We start from the raw sequence: 15,628 nt of genomic DNA, 5'->3' as shown, positions 1-15,628 counted from the left end.
CTGTTGCTGTGTCTGGTTCCCTCTCCCCCATTCACTGGATGTGTGGAACAATGGGTGATGTGTTCTACTCAAAGGACAATAGAGCTTGTTCACGTATGTTCCCGTTGAGTGTGGGAAAGAAGCACATTCCCCATGTTGCAGTCTGATTTAAATGGGATGCTGGTGAAGAAAGATTATTTGTTAAATGGGGCCAGGGCTTTTTTTTTGTAACAGGAACTCCTTTGCATATTAGGCCACACCCCGCTGATGTAGCCAATCCCCCTGGAGCTTACAGGGCTCTTCGTACAGGGCCTGCTGTAAGCTCCAGGAGGATTGGCTACATCAGGAGGGTGTGACCTAATATGCAAAGGAGTTCCTGCTACAAAAAAAAAGGCCCTGTATGGGACTGTTACTCAGGCCAAGTAAACTATGCACACTTGTTCATTATGGAGATCCATAGCCCATACAGGTGTTGTGCTGGTTGTATGCATGTTGTATGCATGCGAGGAGAGGAGATTAGATTTATACCATGCCCTTCATTACCCAAAGGAGTCTCAGAGAGCACAAGAAGCTGACTTATGCTGAACGGTGCATCTGTCAGTATTGCCTAGTACTCGGCCCAGTAGAGGCTCCCCAAGTTATCAGGTTAATGTCTTTACCGTCACCTTTTCAAACTGGAGATGGCGGGGATTGAACCTGGGGTCTTCTGCATGCCAAAGAGAATGAGACATGCCACTGAAGTCTTTGTACTGGTGTTATACTTTGCACTTGTAGCAGCCCAGTTAAATGAGAGTCTGAGTATGCATAGAATTCTCAAAGGTAAGTTCTTTTGACTCACCAGCATAATGTTCAACCAGGCCTTATTTGGTCTGCTTACACATCATTCCCATGTGTGGCAGGGTGCATAATGTTAACTGACCCATGGATGGACATGCAATATTTTTTTGGGATGATGTTTACACTTTACTCTTCTGTAAGCCTATCACAATCACCTTGCCTGTATTAGGTGAGCACTACACCAGGGGGTGGTGAAAAGTGCCATCCAGTCATAGCTGGCTTATGATGACCCTGTAAGGCAGGGGTGTCAAACATGTGGCCCGAAGGCTGAATCAGGCCCCTGGAGGGCTCCTATCAGGCCCGTGAGCAGCTCACTGTCGTCTGCTTCCTTCTCCCTATATCTTGCTTCCTTCTGCATCAGAACTTGCTTTGCCAGGTTTGCTCATGGGCGACCCTGCTCAGTTTCCGAGATCTGATAAGATCAGACTAGCCTGGGCCAGCCAGGTCAGGCGCGCTTCACCATATAGACGATCAAAATGTTCAAACCATCACGCTAGATGAATAATGATAGCAATTCAATGCAAAAAGGGGGAAAATAATTTGGAAACAACATCGTTTAGCAAACATGGTTCTTGCACTTAACTATGTTTTCGTGTTTCCTGGAGTCGGTTTTTTTCTCTTTTTTTACCGTTTGGTAGGATTATACAAAATTACAGCATTAGAAGCACAAGCACAAAAATATACACAGGAATTCTATAAATATTGAAGAAAACAGAGTTGCACTTACCGGGAACTGCCATTCATCAACAGCTTCTGTGCAGCCCCGCATTGCCACTGTGCTTGCACAGGTCGGCCACAGGACATTTTCTCTCTAGCTCAAAAACTCCAAAGAGGGGGTACCCCGGCCTTTTTTTGGAGCCAACGCATGGGCAGGATTCCCACCCAACATGACATGCACTCCGTCACCAGGCGCCCTTTCCTCAGTTCCTGCTAAGCTGCCACGAGCCCCCTTCCGTGGCACAATAGGCCCTGGGAGAGCTCATGGCAGGGCAGGAGAGAGGGAATGCATGTCTGCACAGAAGGCATCACAACAGCTGCAGGTAACCGCAACTCTGTTTTTATCTTCCATCTTCTTATGCAGCCCCATGTTGGGACCAAGAGTGAGCTACTCACCGGAGGAAGTGGGGTAAGTCTCTCACTGGATCAGAGCCAGTAGAAAAGCCTTGCCCACATCTGCGCCTTTCCTTCAGCAGAGGTGGCCAAACTTGCTTAACATGAGAACCACATAGAATAAATGCCAGATGTTTGAGAGCCGCAAGACATGAACACCAGATATTTGGGAGCTGCATGACAGGAAGGAAGGAAGGAAGGAAGGAAGGAAGGAAGGAAGGAAGGAAGGAAGGAAGGAAGGAAGGAAGGAAGGAAGGAAGGAAGGAAGGAAAATAGATGGGGAGGGAGGAGTGGAAAGAAAGCAACTTTAAATGCATTCTCCAAGCTGCTGGCTAGCTTGGCTTGGAAAAGTGATTTAAAGAGACAAATGCCTTCTCTGAGTCAGCCAGTGCAGCGGTGGGGGATTCGAGAGACACGATATGTGGCTCCCAAGCTGCAGTTTGGCCACTCCTGGTCTCAAGCGTAGTGCTTCGCCAATGTGGCCTCTGTCAACCAGGTTGCTGCCTTGCAGATGTCTAGCAGGAGAACTCGTTGAAACTCATCATGACGTCTGTGATCGGGTGGATTGTGCTTTCACATCAAGTGGACATGGCGCTCCAGATGCTATGTAGAACAAATGGATGGGAGCAACTACTCATCTGGACATGGCCTGGCTTGAAGCAGCTTTGTCCTTCTTGGGGCCTCAATGACTAGCAAATAGTGCTTTGTTTTTACGGAATGATTTGGTTCGATCTATGTAGTAAAGGAGGGCCTTCCTAGCATCATGGGTCTGCCTCCAAGGCTGGAATGGGAAAAATACCAGTAGGCAATTCCCTGTATAGCGTTGCCAAGTCCAATTCAAGAAATATCTGGGGACTTTGGGGGTGGAGCCAGGAGACATTAGGGGTGGAGCCAAGATCAAGGCTGTGACAAGCATAATTGAACTCCAAAGGGAGTTCTGGCCATCACATTGAAAGGGACAGCACACCTTTTCAATTCCTTCCTTCCATAGAAAATAATGGATAGGGGCACCTTCTTTTGGGGCTCATAGAGTTGGACCCCCTGGTCCAATCTTTTTGAAACTTGGGGGGTATTTTAGGGAGAAGCACTAGATGCTATACTGAAAAATTGGTGCCTCTACCCCAAAACACAGCCCCCCCAGAACCCCAGTTACCAGCGGATCAATTCTCCATGATTTTCTATGGGAATAAATCTCCATAGGGAATAACAGAGTTCCCAGCAGACATTTCCCTCCCCCGCCCCCGCTTTCTGATGACCCTGAAGCGGGGGGAGGGCCTCCAAACCAGGGGATCCCCTGCCCCCACCTGGGGATTGGCAACCGTATCCCTGTACTAGGTGGAACTTGGAAACTACCTTCGGCAGGAAATCTAGACACGGGTGTGATACAACCCGCTCAGTGAGAAAAAGAGGATCAACCCTGAGGAGTGCCACCAGTTCACCGACTCTTCTGGCTGAAGTAATAGCCAGTCTGTCATGATCCTAGCCTAGTGCGGCCTATGAGCTTCAAGGAAGCCTATAATAGATTAGCAACCAGGCCTACGTCTCCCAGGATCCCTTCTGTCCCTCTGAGTGGGTGGGCAGCAGTTTTGGAGGGAAAACTTGCCCAATGGAGAATTGAGGGGTGGGTTCTTAGAGGAAAGGATAAGAGAACTAGCGGGGTGGGGGGAGTGTTCTCTCTGAAAAAGTTGAACTGAAGAAAGGCTGCAGCAGGAGTGATCCAAAGAGGGGTGGGTGAGTTGGAAGCAGGAGGAGGAAACATGTAGTTAGTAATGTCAGGGCTTTTACTAATAATTAAAAACCACTTGTTTGTTCTTGAGCACTTACAATAAACTTACTATTGTTATACTGCCTGGGTCCTCACATTTCTTCAGTCACAAAGGCATTTGCTTACAAAGCAAATTGGTCACAAAGGGGTTTTGGTGGTTGCTCTGGGCCCAACCAAACGGATCTATACCAGAGTGGTGGCAGCCTGCAGAGGCCCCCCTTGGTCCCTTGCTTATGACTGCCCCTAAGAGTGTTACCTTCCTTGAGAGCAAACCTAAGGAGCGTGAGGTTAGAGGCTCAAAGGGTGGTTTCACAAGTCTGGCGAAGACGAAGATAAAGTTATTGGATTTATACCCCACCCTCCACTCCAAATCTCGGAGCAGCTCACAATCTCCTTTACCTCCCCCCCACCCCCAACAACAGACATCCTGTGAGGTGGGTTGGGCTGAGAGAGCTCTTACAGCAGCTGTGCTTTCAAGGACAACTCTGTGAGAGCTATGGTTAACCCAAGGCCATTCCAGCAGCAGCAAGTGGAGGAGTGGGGAATCAAACCCCCTTCTCCCAGATTTAGGCTTGCCCATCCCCAGGTCCCAGCAGGGGTTCTTCCGCTTTCCCAGTTTCCTTCCCGCCCCCAGTCAGCTGGCCGGTGGGGGGAAGCCCCGCCCCCAAAGCCATCATGTGATTTTCCCCTTCCAGAGCTCCAGTCTACGATTGGAAAGGCTTCCTCTTGGGATGGGGTGTCTGTGTTACTTGGAAGAAGTTGGCTGCAACTCGTGAGTAGAGAGGCCAATCCTTTGCTTCAGAGTCACCAGAAAATGGGAGGGGAGGGGGGGGAGAGGGGAGGAACGTCTGCTGAGCACTTCATTATTCCCTATGTGGAGATCGATTCTCTTAGGGTATAATGGGGAATTGATCTGGAGGTTTCGGGAGTTCTGGGGGAGCTATTTTTTGAGGTAGAGGCACCAAATTTTCAGTATAGTATCTAGTGCCTCTCCCCAAAGTATCCCCCAAGTTTCAAAATGATTGGACCAGGGGGTCCAATTCTATGAGCCCCAAAAGAAGGTGCCCCTATCCTTCATTATTACCTGTGGATGGAAGACATTTAAAAAGGTGTGCTGTCCCTTTAAATGTGATGGCCAGAACTCCCTTGGAGTTCAATTATGCTTGTCACACCCTTGTTCCTGGCTCCATCCCCAAAGTCCCAAGATATTTCTTGAACTGGACTTGGCAACCCTACCCAGATTAGACTCCACACACTTAACCACCACACCAAAGGGCAATGACCACTGTCGGATAATACAAGTGTGTAGGAAGGAAAACATTGGACAGCCCCTTTAAAAATGCTGAGCCAATTCATGAGCACAAATAGTGCTTCTCTGCGCCTCCTTGACACCTCTAGAAAGGGCTAGCAAAGCCTTTGAGCGAGATGTTCTCTGGGCTGGATCGGAAGAAAGCCTGCTCAGCCCTCTGGCTGTCTGGTGGTGGTGCTTCATAGTGGAGAGGAGCTCGTTCTTGGACTGCAGAAAAAGGGGAGATCCACAACTTTACAGCGAGTCTCTAGAGGGAGAGCAGTGTTGCATAGCCATGAGTGCTTCTTGAGGACTGGCAGAAACCACTGAGCTGGCTGATACATCAGCGACATGTCTGCCTGCATTAATTTCCTGTTTTGAGAGTTTAATCACCTTGGACTGGATAAGTTTAGCCAAGGACTTGGATTTATCAGGCAACTTGTCCAGGTATGGGAAAAGACTCTCAGGCTGCGATCAGACATACTAAATAATGCACTTTCAATGTACTTTACAACTGGATTTTGCCAGTTGACATAGTAAAATCAACAGTTGGAAAGTGCTTTGAAAGTGCATTAGTGTGTCTGATCACAGGCTCACAGAGGAAAAAATCGGTAGCTTCCCATAATCATTTGATAATTTGCTGCTTGAAAACTGAGAGCGAAGGAAGCATACAATTTTCTTCCCAAAGTGAAGCTAAGAAATGGGAACTGCCTTCCAGCTGGATGGGGGTGGGGGGTGGGGTCAACTCAAGGGAAGCCGTCCTGCCTACTGGGGGGAAAGTGGTATATGTCTGTTTATATCCAGGACTCTCTTTTTTGGCAGAAAAAGCCCAACAGGAATTCATTTGCATATTAGGCCACACCCCCTGGCACCACCATTGTTTCACAGGGCTTTTTCAAAAGAAAAGGCCCAGCAGGAACTCATTTGCATATTAGGCCACACCTCAGACTCCAAACCAGTCAGAACTGCATTCCTGCTAAAAAAAGGCCCTGTTTATATCTATACCCAGGGCTTTTTTTGTAGCAGGAATTCCTTTGCATATTAGGCCACACCCCTCTTACGTAACCAATCCTCCAAGAGCTTACAGGGCTCTTATTACAGGGCCTACTGTAAACTCCAGGATTGGCTACATCAGAGAGGCGTGGTCTAATATGTAAAGGAATTCTTTACAAAAAAAGCCTCCTCTTTTCTCTCCACTGGGGACCCCAAGCAGTTCACAGCATCGTTCTCTACTCCATTTTATCCTCTCAGGAAACCTGCAAAGTAAGTTAGGCTGAGAGGTGCATCAACTGGCCCACAGACCTTTCGTAGCGGATGGGAGATTCGAACCCGACTCTCACAGATCCTAGTCTGTCACTCTGACTCCTACAGCATGCCAGCACGTTAAGGGTCATCAACAGCAGCTAACACCTGGTCAAGTGACTCAGTAAGCCTGGAGTTGTGCATGTTCAGAAAATAGTTACGATAGTCATTCAATGTAGTTATTATAATGATGATAATTTCAGGGAGCTGAAATGAGAGAAATAAGATCCTCCCCCCCTCCCGGCATACAAGGAAAAGAAAGAACGACTGAAATGTGGCACTGTGAAACTGCTAACTGCCATGCAAGCAATAGAAAGATAAATTGTGGTCGCTAACTGCCATGCAAACAATATAAAGCTAAATCAGTGTTGGTAACCAAAGTCTTCCGCTTGGGAAATAACTGACCACCCGCACACTTTGTGAAACAAGTATTTCTGTTTCATGGCAAATGACTGTGCGTTTGAGATCAATGCGATCCTATAAATCTGGGCATACAGTGGTTTCGTTTTCCTATCAATTCCACGGGTGGCCATAAAACCCTGATGGCACTGTTTTAACTTTAAAATGAAGAAAATAAAGGGGGAGAAGGTGGACCCACCTTGTTATCATTGAGAAACACATAGTAAGGCAGGGGTGTGAAACGTGGCCTGGGGGCAGAATCAGGCCCCCGAGCAACTGGCTCTTGTCTGCTTCCTTCTCCCTCTCTCTTGCTTCTTTCTGCATCACAGCTTGCTTTTCAAGGCTTGCTCAATTGAGCTACAGAGCAAAACCTTGATTTTCTCCATTGGCTGAGGCTCCTCCCCCTCCTGGTCCCCTGGGGAGGGAGGGAAAGAGCCAGAGCTTCCTTTGCACAATTCCCTGGACCCCACGGGAAAAATACAAATAAAGCACCTTTAAGGTCAACAAATGCTAATGTTTCAAGCATGTTTTAAGTAAAAAAAAAATTTAAAAAAATCTTTAGTCATGTTTGTCTGTGTTCTTTAAAAAGTTTATATTTCTGCCACCTAATCTTAAATAGTACACACATGGCTCGGCCTGACATGGCCCGGCCCAACAAGGTCTCATTTATGTCAAATCTGGCTCTCATAACAAAAGAGTTTGATGCCCCTGTTAGGGGTATACATTTGCTAAGAGATTTTATGACACCCCCCCTTTTGTAACATCTCTAGGTGTTAGGGACTTTCACTGGTGAAAGAGGTTAAATGGGACATTTCATGGGGAAGTCATAGCTTTAAATTCTTAAAACGTGTGTCATTCAATAGCAAGCCAGCCAGTTAAGTTACAATTTTAAAAACAAACTCTTTATTTTATGATGTAGCAATTACAAATTGATGGAACACAAGTACAAGAACCTCAATAGAAGTCTGGTGGGTTCTTAGCTGGGGTGATTTCCTTGGAGAGGGGCTGTGACTCAGTGGTAGAGCCTCCGCTTGGCATGCAGAAGGTCCCAGGTTCAATCCCTGGCATCCCCAGTTGGAAAAAAAAGGACCAGGTAGTAAGCAATTTATTTATTTAAAACATTTATTAACTGCCTTTCTCCCTTGCAGAACTCATGGCAACACACAAGGATGTGAAAGACCTCTGCATGAGACCCTGGAAAGCCGCTGCCAGTCAGAGTAACACAATACAGACTTTGTAGGACCAAGGATCTGGTGAAAGAGGAGGAGGAGATGACTGGATTTATACTCTGTCCTTCACTACCTGAAAGTCTCAGAGCGCCTTACCATCTCCTTTCCCTTCCCCTCCCCACAACAAACACTCTGTGAGATAGGTGGGGCTGAGAGAGCTCTGACAGAAACTGCTCTTGAGAGGAACACCTCTGAGAGAGTTATGCCTGACCAAAGGTCAGCAGTTGCATGAGGAGGAGTGGGGAATCAGACCCGGTTCTCCCAGATAAAAATCCACACCCTTAACCACTACACCAAGGCAGCTTCATGCGTGTTCAAGGTGGGCAAAGGAGCTGACACGTTCTCTCAGCCTAGAGCAATCTCGCTGCTGGTGCATCCAAGCATCTGCCTGGTACCAGGCGCGTAGAGAGTGTTCCCTCTCTTGCGATGAAGTTAATTCTAGCTCTGCCTCCCTTTCCTGCTGCTTCTCAGGGCTGGAAGTAAGCCCTGAAGTTGGAAGCAGATTTAGAATAATCACGCCTGGGAGGAAAGGTGTGTTTTCTCCCTCTGCCAGGTGCAACACAGGAAGAGAATAGTGATGTCTGTTTTTTGCCATTCCATTTTAACATCTCCAAACCAGGATTAGAATGTGTGGGTCCAGAGCTTTTTTTTGTAGAAAAAGCCCACCAGAAACTCATTTGCATATTAGACCACACCGCCGGAAATCACCATTGTTTTGCACAGGGCTTTCTGTGTAGAAAAAGCCCAGTGGGGACTAATTTGCATGTTAGGCCACACCCCTTGACACCAAGCCAGCCGGAACTGTGTTCCTGTTCCAAAAAAGGCCTGTGTGGGTCTGCCCACCCTCCCCCTACAAGGAGGCGGCAAGGAGAGACAAACTAAAAACACCACCTGCGATGTGGCAAAAGCCCCCCAGAACTTCCCCTTGCTGGTCTCAATGTGCTGCCTTCTGGAAGGTCAAATCCGGAGGCTTCAGGAAGCACGGCCTCATTGTTCCAGAAACAGCAGTGTTTGAGTGCGTAACCAGACAACCGTTTCTCAGAAGCAATTTCTCCTGTATATGAAATGTAAGCCATGGAAACTTAGCAGGTACATGAAACAATTCACCACTGGGTGACAAACGGTTAGCAAAAACAAATGACCCTGCAATAATGTTACAGCACCAAGGTCACAATCCAGTGCAAACTCACTCTGAGTTGGATTGTGGCCAGCCAGCGTCTCAGAAACTAAAAGAGAACCTCTGTTTTTTTTCTCTCTTTCTCTTTCTGCTACAGCTTTTGTGTTTCAGCTTGCTAAGCCGATCTCTGGGTTTTTTTTAACCCTTCCATTTATTTTTAAATGACTACGAGTTAGGACTGTTAATTGTTTTCAGAGAAAAGCATACAGAACAAATGTGAATAAAATGGTGGGCATCAATTGGATCTGACTGACAGAACACGTGTTAGGCCAGGAACTCTGCCCACTGTTTCAGCCTTATAAGAGAAAGCGGTTCTATTCGGAACTGAAGTCAGAAAAGAACGGAACATGAAATGGTAACAGAAACCACCGTTTAGTCAAGAGCAGTGGGCTGTGGTTTGGTTCTCCCGAGTAATAACTGGAATACACATCTTTGGGTTCTGAGGTAATAAGTTAAATAAGCACCAAGAGGATTTGCTTCCTGCCATTCTGAAGCAATTTCTTTCTTCTTTTTCTTTTTTTTACAAATTTTTCATACAGACTTGGCATCGGCTGATGTGTGTTCGGATGAGTCCTGCCTTAAGAGTATCTGAGGAGGGCGAGTGTTGAAACTGGTTGTTGATGGTGGTGAGCCAGAAGCTGTACTTGTTGGCAAAGTAGTGGCAAGTCCCCTGAGCGCCGTTGCATTCGATGAACGGAGTGGCTCGGAAGTCCTCCAGGCAGCTACCTGGCGAGACGAGAGACTGGCCTCCTCCTTCAGCACCAGCGGCTGTGTGCTAAGAAGAAGAAGAAATTGGATTCATCTCCCACCCTATACTCTGAATCTCAGAATGGTCATAATCTCCTTTACCTCCCCCCCTCCCCCCGCCACAACAGACACCCTGTGAGGTAGGTGGGGCTCAGAGAGCTTTTACAGCAGCTGCCCTTTCAAGGACAACTCTTGCGATAGCTATGGCTGACCCGAGGACATTCCAGCAGCTGCAAGTGGATGAATGGGAAATCAAACCTGGTTCTATCCGATAAAGTTTGTGTGAAATTCTGTACTCAAGCAATGAAATTGCGCTCCGTTTATGTTTCTCAAGGAAATGTGGGAAGCTGAACTGCATAACTGTCTTACCAGAGCTGTAAATCTATGTACATAATTTTAGTAAGTTTTAATCATTTTATTGTGTAAACATTTTCCTTGTGTGATTGTTGTGATATTTATATATTTCTATACTGGCTGTGGGCTGTTAATAAATCTAAAGTCTGTGCACTTAACCACTACACCAAACCGGCTCTCTAAGAAAGACCACAAGAGAACAGTTTTCACATACAAGGTACGTGATCTGGAACACTGCTTTCATCAGCCTGTACTGATTTCCACCAATTTCCTCCTCTGACTTGGGAGAAGGTCCTTCCCTCAACCAGAAGGGGAGAGCTTCCTACGCTGGGGTGGGTGTAGATTACTGAGCTACTTGAGGGGAAACAATTAGCTGCCTCAGCGGGGTGTTCCAGTGTGTTGCTGGGAGGAAAGTGATGTCTAGACCGAAAGAACTAAAAGGTGTAATGTTGGCAAGTTTTTATTTGGCATACTTCAGAAATCCAGGCTCTCTATTAAATATGAACGTTTCTAGCCTTACCTAGGGTCAAATGACATGTTTGGTTTTTAACGAGTTGGGCCTGGGTTTCCTGGAGCCAAGTAACAGCTGTGGGGAATGGCTTTTTAATAAAGGGGAGCCCAAATCAGTTCAGAATGCTACCGTGGGGGGAGGCAGGGGTGGAATTCTAACAGGAGCTCTTTTTGCATATTAGGCCACCCCCCCGCCCCGATGTAGCCAATCCTCCAAGAGCTTACAAAAAGAGCCTTGTAAGCTCTTGGAGGATTGGCTACATCGAGTGTGTGGCCTAATAAAAAAAGGAGATCCTGCTAAAATTCCACCGCTGGGAAATTCCTGCCTTTCCTCCCAAGCCATTTTCCCGTGCCGAAATGGCACCAGGGTGAGTTATTTCAATTTTTGCTGCTCCACATGGTACAGTGCTGTTCCAAGCCCATCTGCACTCTCAGTTTTGAAAAAGCCGTTCCCTGCATCTGTTGCGTAGCTGTGCTGAACCTGAGTCCCCTGGTCCCAACACGTTAAAACCCTGAATGTGTAGCTTGGTCTTTAGCAAAATGGCGTAAGAAGCAGGAAATGAGAATGTGAAACACTTGGCCTATCAGCTCATCTCATGCTAGAAAAAAGGCTTCGGCCTGAGAAATCAGGTCTTGTTACCTCAGAGGGAGTTCAGTTCTAAACCAGTTTATGTTAGTTCGTTAGTTAGTTTCACCACATTTACTGTGGCAATCTGGGAAAGGAGAGAGATCCTATGTTCTCCAAAGGTTGCAATTAGTTTCAGTCACAAGTGGGTGAATCTCAAAGCGTGGTCACTTCTTGAAAGCAAACGGCAATAATCCAAAATTAATATTCTAGTGGGTCAAACTACTTTGTGCATAATCCATAGGATGTTATTCCTTTGAAGATGGGGTATTATTGCTATTATTTTCATTTATAGCTTTCCTTTCTCACTGGGGCCCAAAGCTGATTACCCCTATGATAAAAATGTTTAGCCTATCATTAAACAGATTACCAAATATGATAATATCAGGCAATCAGTGAGGGATTACAAGACAGGAAAACATTTGAATGTAACAGCTAAGATGCCTAATAAGACAAAAGGGTGCAGTGGGGCTGCGATTGCAGACTGCCCCGGGGGGTGGGGGGAGAGAAAATGCATGAAAATATATTGGTTAAAGGCAGTGAGACATTCAGTATGGGACACATTTTATCCCTTAATAAAACCACCTTCTGATCTAATCTATTATACTGCAGCTTTGCTCCTTCTACAAGAATGCCCTTCTGCAGGGCTTTTTATGTGGAAAAAGTCCAGCAGGAACTCATTTGCATCTTAGGCCACACCCCCAGTATCACCATTGTTTCACACAGGGCTTTTTGGGGGTAGAAAAAGCCCAGCAGGACCTCATTTGCATATCAGGCCACACCCCTGACTCCAAGCCAGCTATTCCTGTGTGTTCCTGCTTAAAAAAAAAACCCTGGCCTTCTGAACAATTCTCTTTTGCACATTTTGCAAAATGACAAAAAGTTGAGGGGCCTTCCTAATACCCTTAGGTGGATTGTTCCACAGTGTTGGAGCCACCACAGAGAACGTGCACAAATGGGCAGCTGCTGATTTTATCTGTTTGCAGGGTGATCTCTTCAGACAGTTTTGCACGGATGAGCAGAGCTGTTGCTTCAGAATAAAGCAGGAGAGTCAGTCCTGCAGGTATGTGGTCCGATGCCTTTGAGGGTTTTACAGGTGACACTAAGAATTGAAATCTGGGATAACCCAGGATAGCCTGATCTTATCAGATGCTAAGCAAGGTCAACCAATATTGCCTCTGCCTTCTCAGAATTCATTTTTAAGGTTCTTTGCCTTTTGTTTGTTGGTCATCAGACATTGGTTCAGGGTCTCTAGCATATCGGCAGTCTGTTATAATAAAGAAATATAGAGCTGGGTGTCATCGCCCTTTTCCAAAGGATGACACCCTTTTCCAAAACCATGAACGATTTCTCCTGGTGGCTTTACATAGATATTAGTATGGGAGACAAAGGAACTTTGTGGGCCGAAGAAAAATGGCTATCATACAATCAGTTATTAAAAATACAAAGTGGAAAAATAAAACTGAAAACTGCTGAAGAATTGAGTTATAAATATGATTGGTTTCAAATGCAACAAATAAAAAGTTTGGTGGAGAATGATATTAAAACCGAAGGAATAAGGAAAGAACAAACAGAAATGGAAAGAGTTCTGCTTGGAGATAATAAGAAATTAATTTCAAAAGTATACAAATTACTTTTACAATGATCTACAGAAGACGAAGTAGTGAAATCTCAAATGATAAAATGGGCAATAAATGTAAATAAAGAAATTAAGATGGAATCTTGGGAATATTTGTGGAAGAATTCTATGAAACTCGCAACATGTCAAAGTATTAAAGAAAATTGTTTTAAGATGATGTATAGGTGGTACATGACTCCAAAAAAATTAGCAAAGATGAATAACAAGATGCCAGACAGGTGTTGGAAATGTAAAAAGCATGAAGGTTCTTTCTACCATATGTGGTGGACTTGTGAAAGAACTAAAATGTTTTGGCAAACGATTCAGCAAGAGATTTCTAAGATTTTGGGATATGAATTTAACAAAGTTGCAGCGACTTTTCTGCTGGGATTACAAATGGAAAAATTTCCAAAAGAGGATAGAACTTTAATATGGTACTTGCTCTCAGCTGCTAGGACATTGTATGCGCAGCTGTGGAAGCAAGAAAAAATACCAGAGAAATGGGACTGGATTATAAAAGTTATGTCATGGAGTGAAATGGATAAATTAACAAGAAAATTAAGAGACTATGATTTGGAGCTTTTTAAGTTGGAGTGGAAGAAGTTCAGAAGATACGTAGAAAAAGAGTGGAAAATAAAAGGACATTGGACAATTTTTGATAATGATTAAGTTCTTTTTTTTTTTTAATCAAAAGTATAATTTTTGGTTTTTTAATAGTTAAAGGTACCTTTAATATTTGTTCTTTTTAAGTAAATAACACTGGCGGGGGTCAAGTAACGGGGGGAGGGGTGGGGTAAAAGTAAGATATGGGGTAGAAGAATTTCTCTTTTTTTAAGTCTTTATAAGATGTAGATATAGTTTTGCTGCCATATGTTACTAATAAAAATTGTTTATTACCAACGAGAAAGGCAGGCTGGTCTTAACTTGAGTGCACAACAAGCCTTACAGAGCACCCTAAATTGTCAGTTTATTTCTGCCCCACTGCAACTGTCAGTCTCCCTGAGGAACAGGGTAATCTCTCTCCATCGCTTTAAATTACTTGATCAAAATTAACTCAACAGAATGACACAAAATACAAAAGAGAATTTAACAGGGAAGTTCTGGGAAAGCTCAAACGGAAACCAGCAGGGGTTTTTTTTGTAGAAAAAGCCCAGCAGGAACTCATTTGAATATTTGGCCACACCTGATTTCAACATTGTTTCATTGTTTTCTACAAAAAAGCCCTGCTTCTAAGTCAGTGGTCCCCAACCCTTCTGGCACCAGGGACTGGTATTGTGGAAGACAGTTTTTCCACAGATCAGTGTCCGTGGGGAGGGGGAAATGGTTTTGGGATGATAAGACTGTGCGCTTTATTTCTATTATTACACTGTAATACATAATGAAATAATTATACAATTCACGGCCCAGTTGCTAACAGGCCATGGACCGGTACTGGTCCACGGCCCAGGGGTTGCGGCCCCTGCTCTAAGTGACAGCCCTTCAAAGATTTCAAGAGAGCAATCATTTCCCCCCTCACTCTCCTCTTCTCCAGACTCCCCCCTCAGCCTTTCCTGAGAGGGTTGGTCTACAGGCCCCGATCATCCTTGTCACTATTGTGCAATATTTTGTTTAAAAACCTTTTTTACGTCACAGTCAGCAAAACCACAGGAGAAGCTGTTACCATAAGGAATGAATAGCCGATCCATAAGCTGCGCCACCCCTCTGGGCAGTGTGGGATAGACACGTCTTGGCTGTGTATCGCGATGGCAACGGCCGGGGCCTCACAGACCGAGCAGCGGCTGATATAAGGCTGTATTTCTTCTTCTCTCACAGGCATCATTGGAAGAGGGGCCGTCGTAGAGAGCCAGTAGGATTTGTCATTGCGGCTGGCATAGTAGCAGATGTCTCCAGGGTTGCAGTAAAGGAAAGGCATCGTGCTGAACCGAGCCAAACACGACCCAGCTAGGCCTGGAAAAGTGAAAAGCGAGCCTTGGTTAGTGTATGTCAGAGCTCTCCAATCTTTTTGAGCCAGTGGGCACCTTTTGAAATTCTGCCACATGGTGGTGCATGCAACCACAAAATGGCTGCTACAAGAGATGGGGCCACTTAAGCAAAATTCCAAGTGCAAGAAACAACAGAAATAATTAAAAAAAATATGTAGAGAAAGAGGCATGAGAGAAAAAGAGCGTAAAACCAATGCTTTAGTGGCGGCAGCCCTGAAATGTTATTTGAATCTGCTTATTAATATTATTTATATTCCTCCCATTCCCCCATGGGGGCTAGGGCGGAGTACATCAATATAAGTAGTAATAAAATCACAATAGAATCACAATAAAAACCAGTTACAATATTTAGTTAATAGTACAGCAGGAGGATCCAGCAGGATGGTATAGCAACATGGTACAGCAGAGAGGTACAGTGGGGAGGCCAACTGATCTAATAGATAGATATCTGCTGCCTCATCCAAAAACTTGGTGGGACAAGCCAGGTAGGGCCCGGATCACCAGAGGGAGCTGATTCCACCAAGCTGGGCCCAGGACCGAAAAGGTCCTGGTCCTGGTAGAAGTAAGACAGGCATCTCTTGGGCAGAGGACAGTCAAAAGATCTTGGGAGGCCGAATGAAGTAACCTCCGGGGCATGTATGCATAGCCAATTAGGTCTCCAATGGGCAATCAGACAAATTGTTGGCAGGTGTTATGCCACCCATGG

At 45.4% G+C, this 15,628-nt stretch overlaps 1 protein-coding gene across 1 annotated transcript in view; it reads right to left on the bottom strand.

Annotated features, from left to right (window-relative positions):
* Positions 1-7,560: 7,560 nt before the first annotated feature.
* The window catches only part of COL4A2 (collagen type IV alpha 2 chain), a 226,109-nt gene continuing 218,041 nt past the window's right edge, over positions 7,561-15,628 (bottom strand). Inside the window, exons 46-47 of the mRNA XM_060231861.1 lie at positions 14,601-14,887; positions 7,561-9,861 (exon numbers count right to left, since the gene is read on the bottom strand). Of these exons, the coding sequence (XP_060087844.1) occupies positions 9,607-9,861; positions 14,601-14,887 (542 nt within the window). The 3' untranslated portion in view covers positions 7,561-9,606. The remainder of the gene's footprint in view (positions 9,862-14,600; positions 14,888-15,628) is intronic.

The sequence above is a fragment of the Heteronotia binoei genome, chromosome 1 (assembly GCF_032191835.1).
Source record: "Heteronotia binoei isolate CCM8104 ecotype False Entrance Well chromosome 1, APGP_CSIRO_Hbin_v1, whole genome shotgun sequence".
In the NCBI taxonomy this organism is placed as follows: Eukaryota; Metazoa; Chordata; class Lepidosauria; order Squamata; family Gekkonidae; genus Heteronotia; species Heteronotia binoei.
Note: the sequence above shows the minus strand (reverse complement) of the source record. Positions and strands in the feature narration are given on the sequence as shown.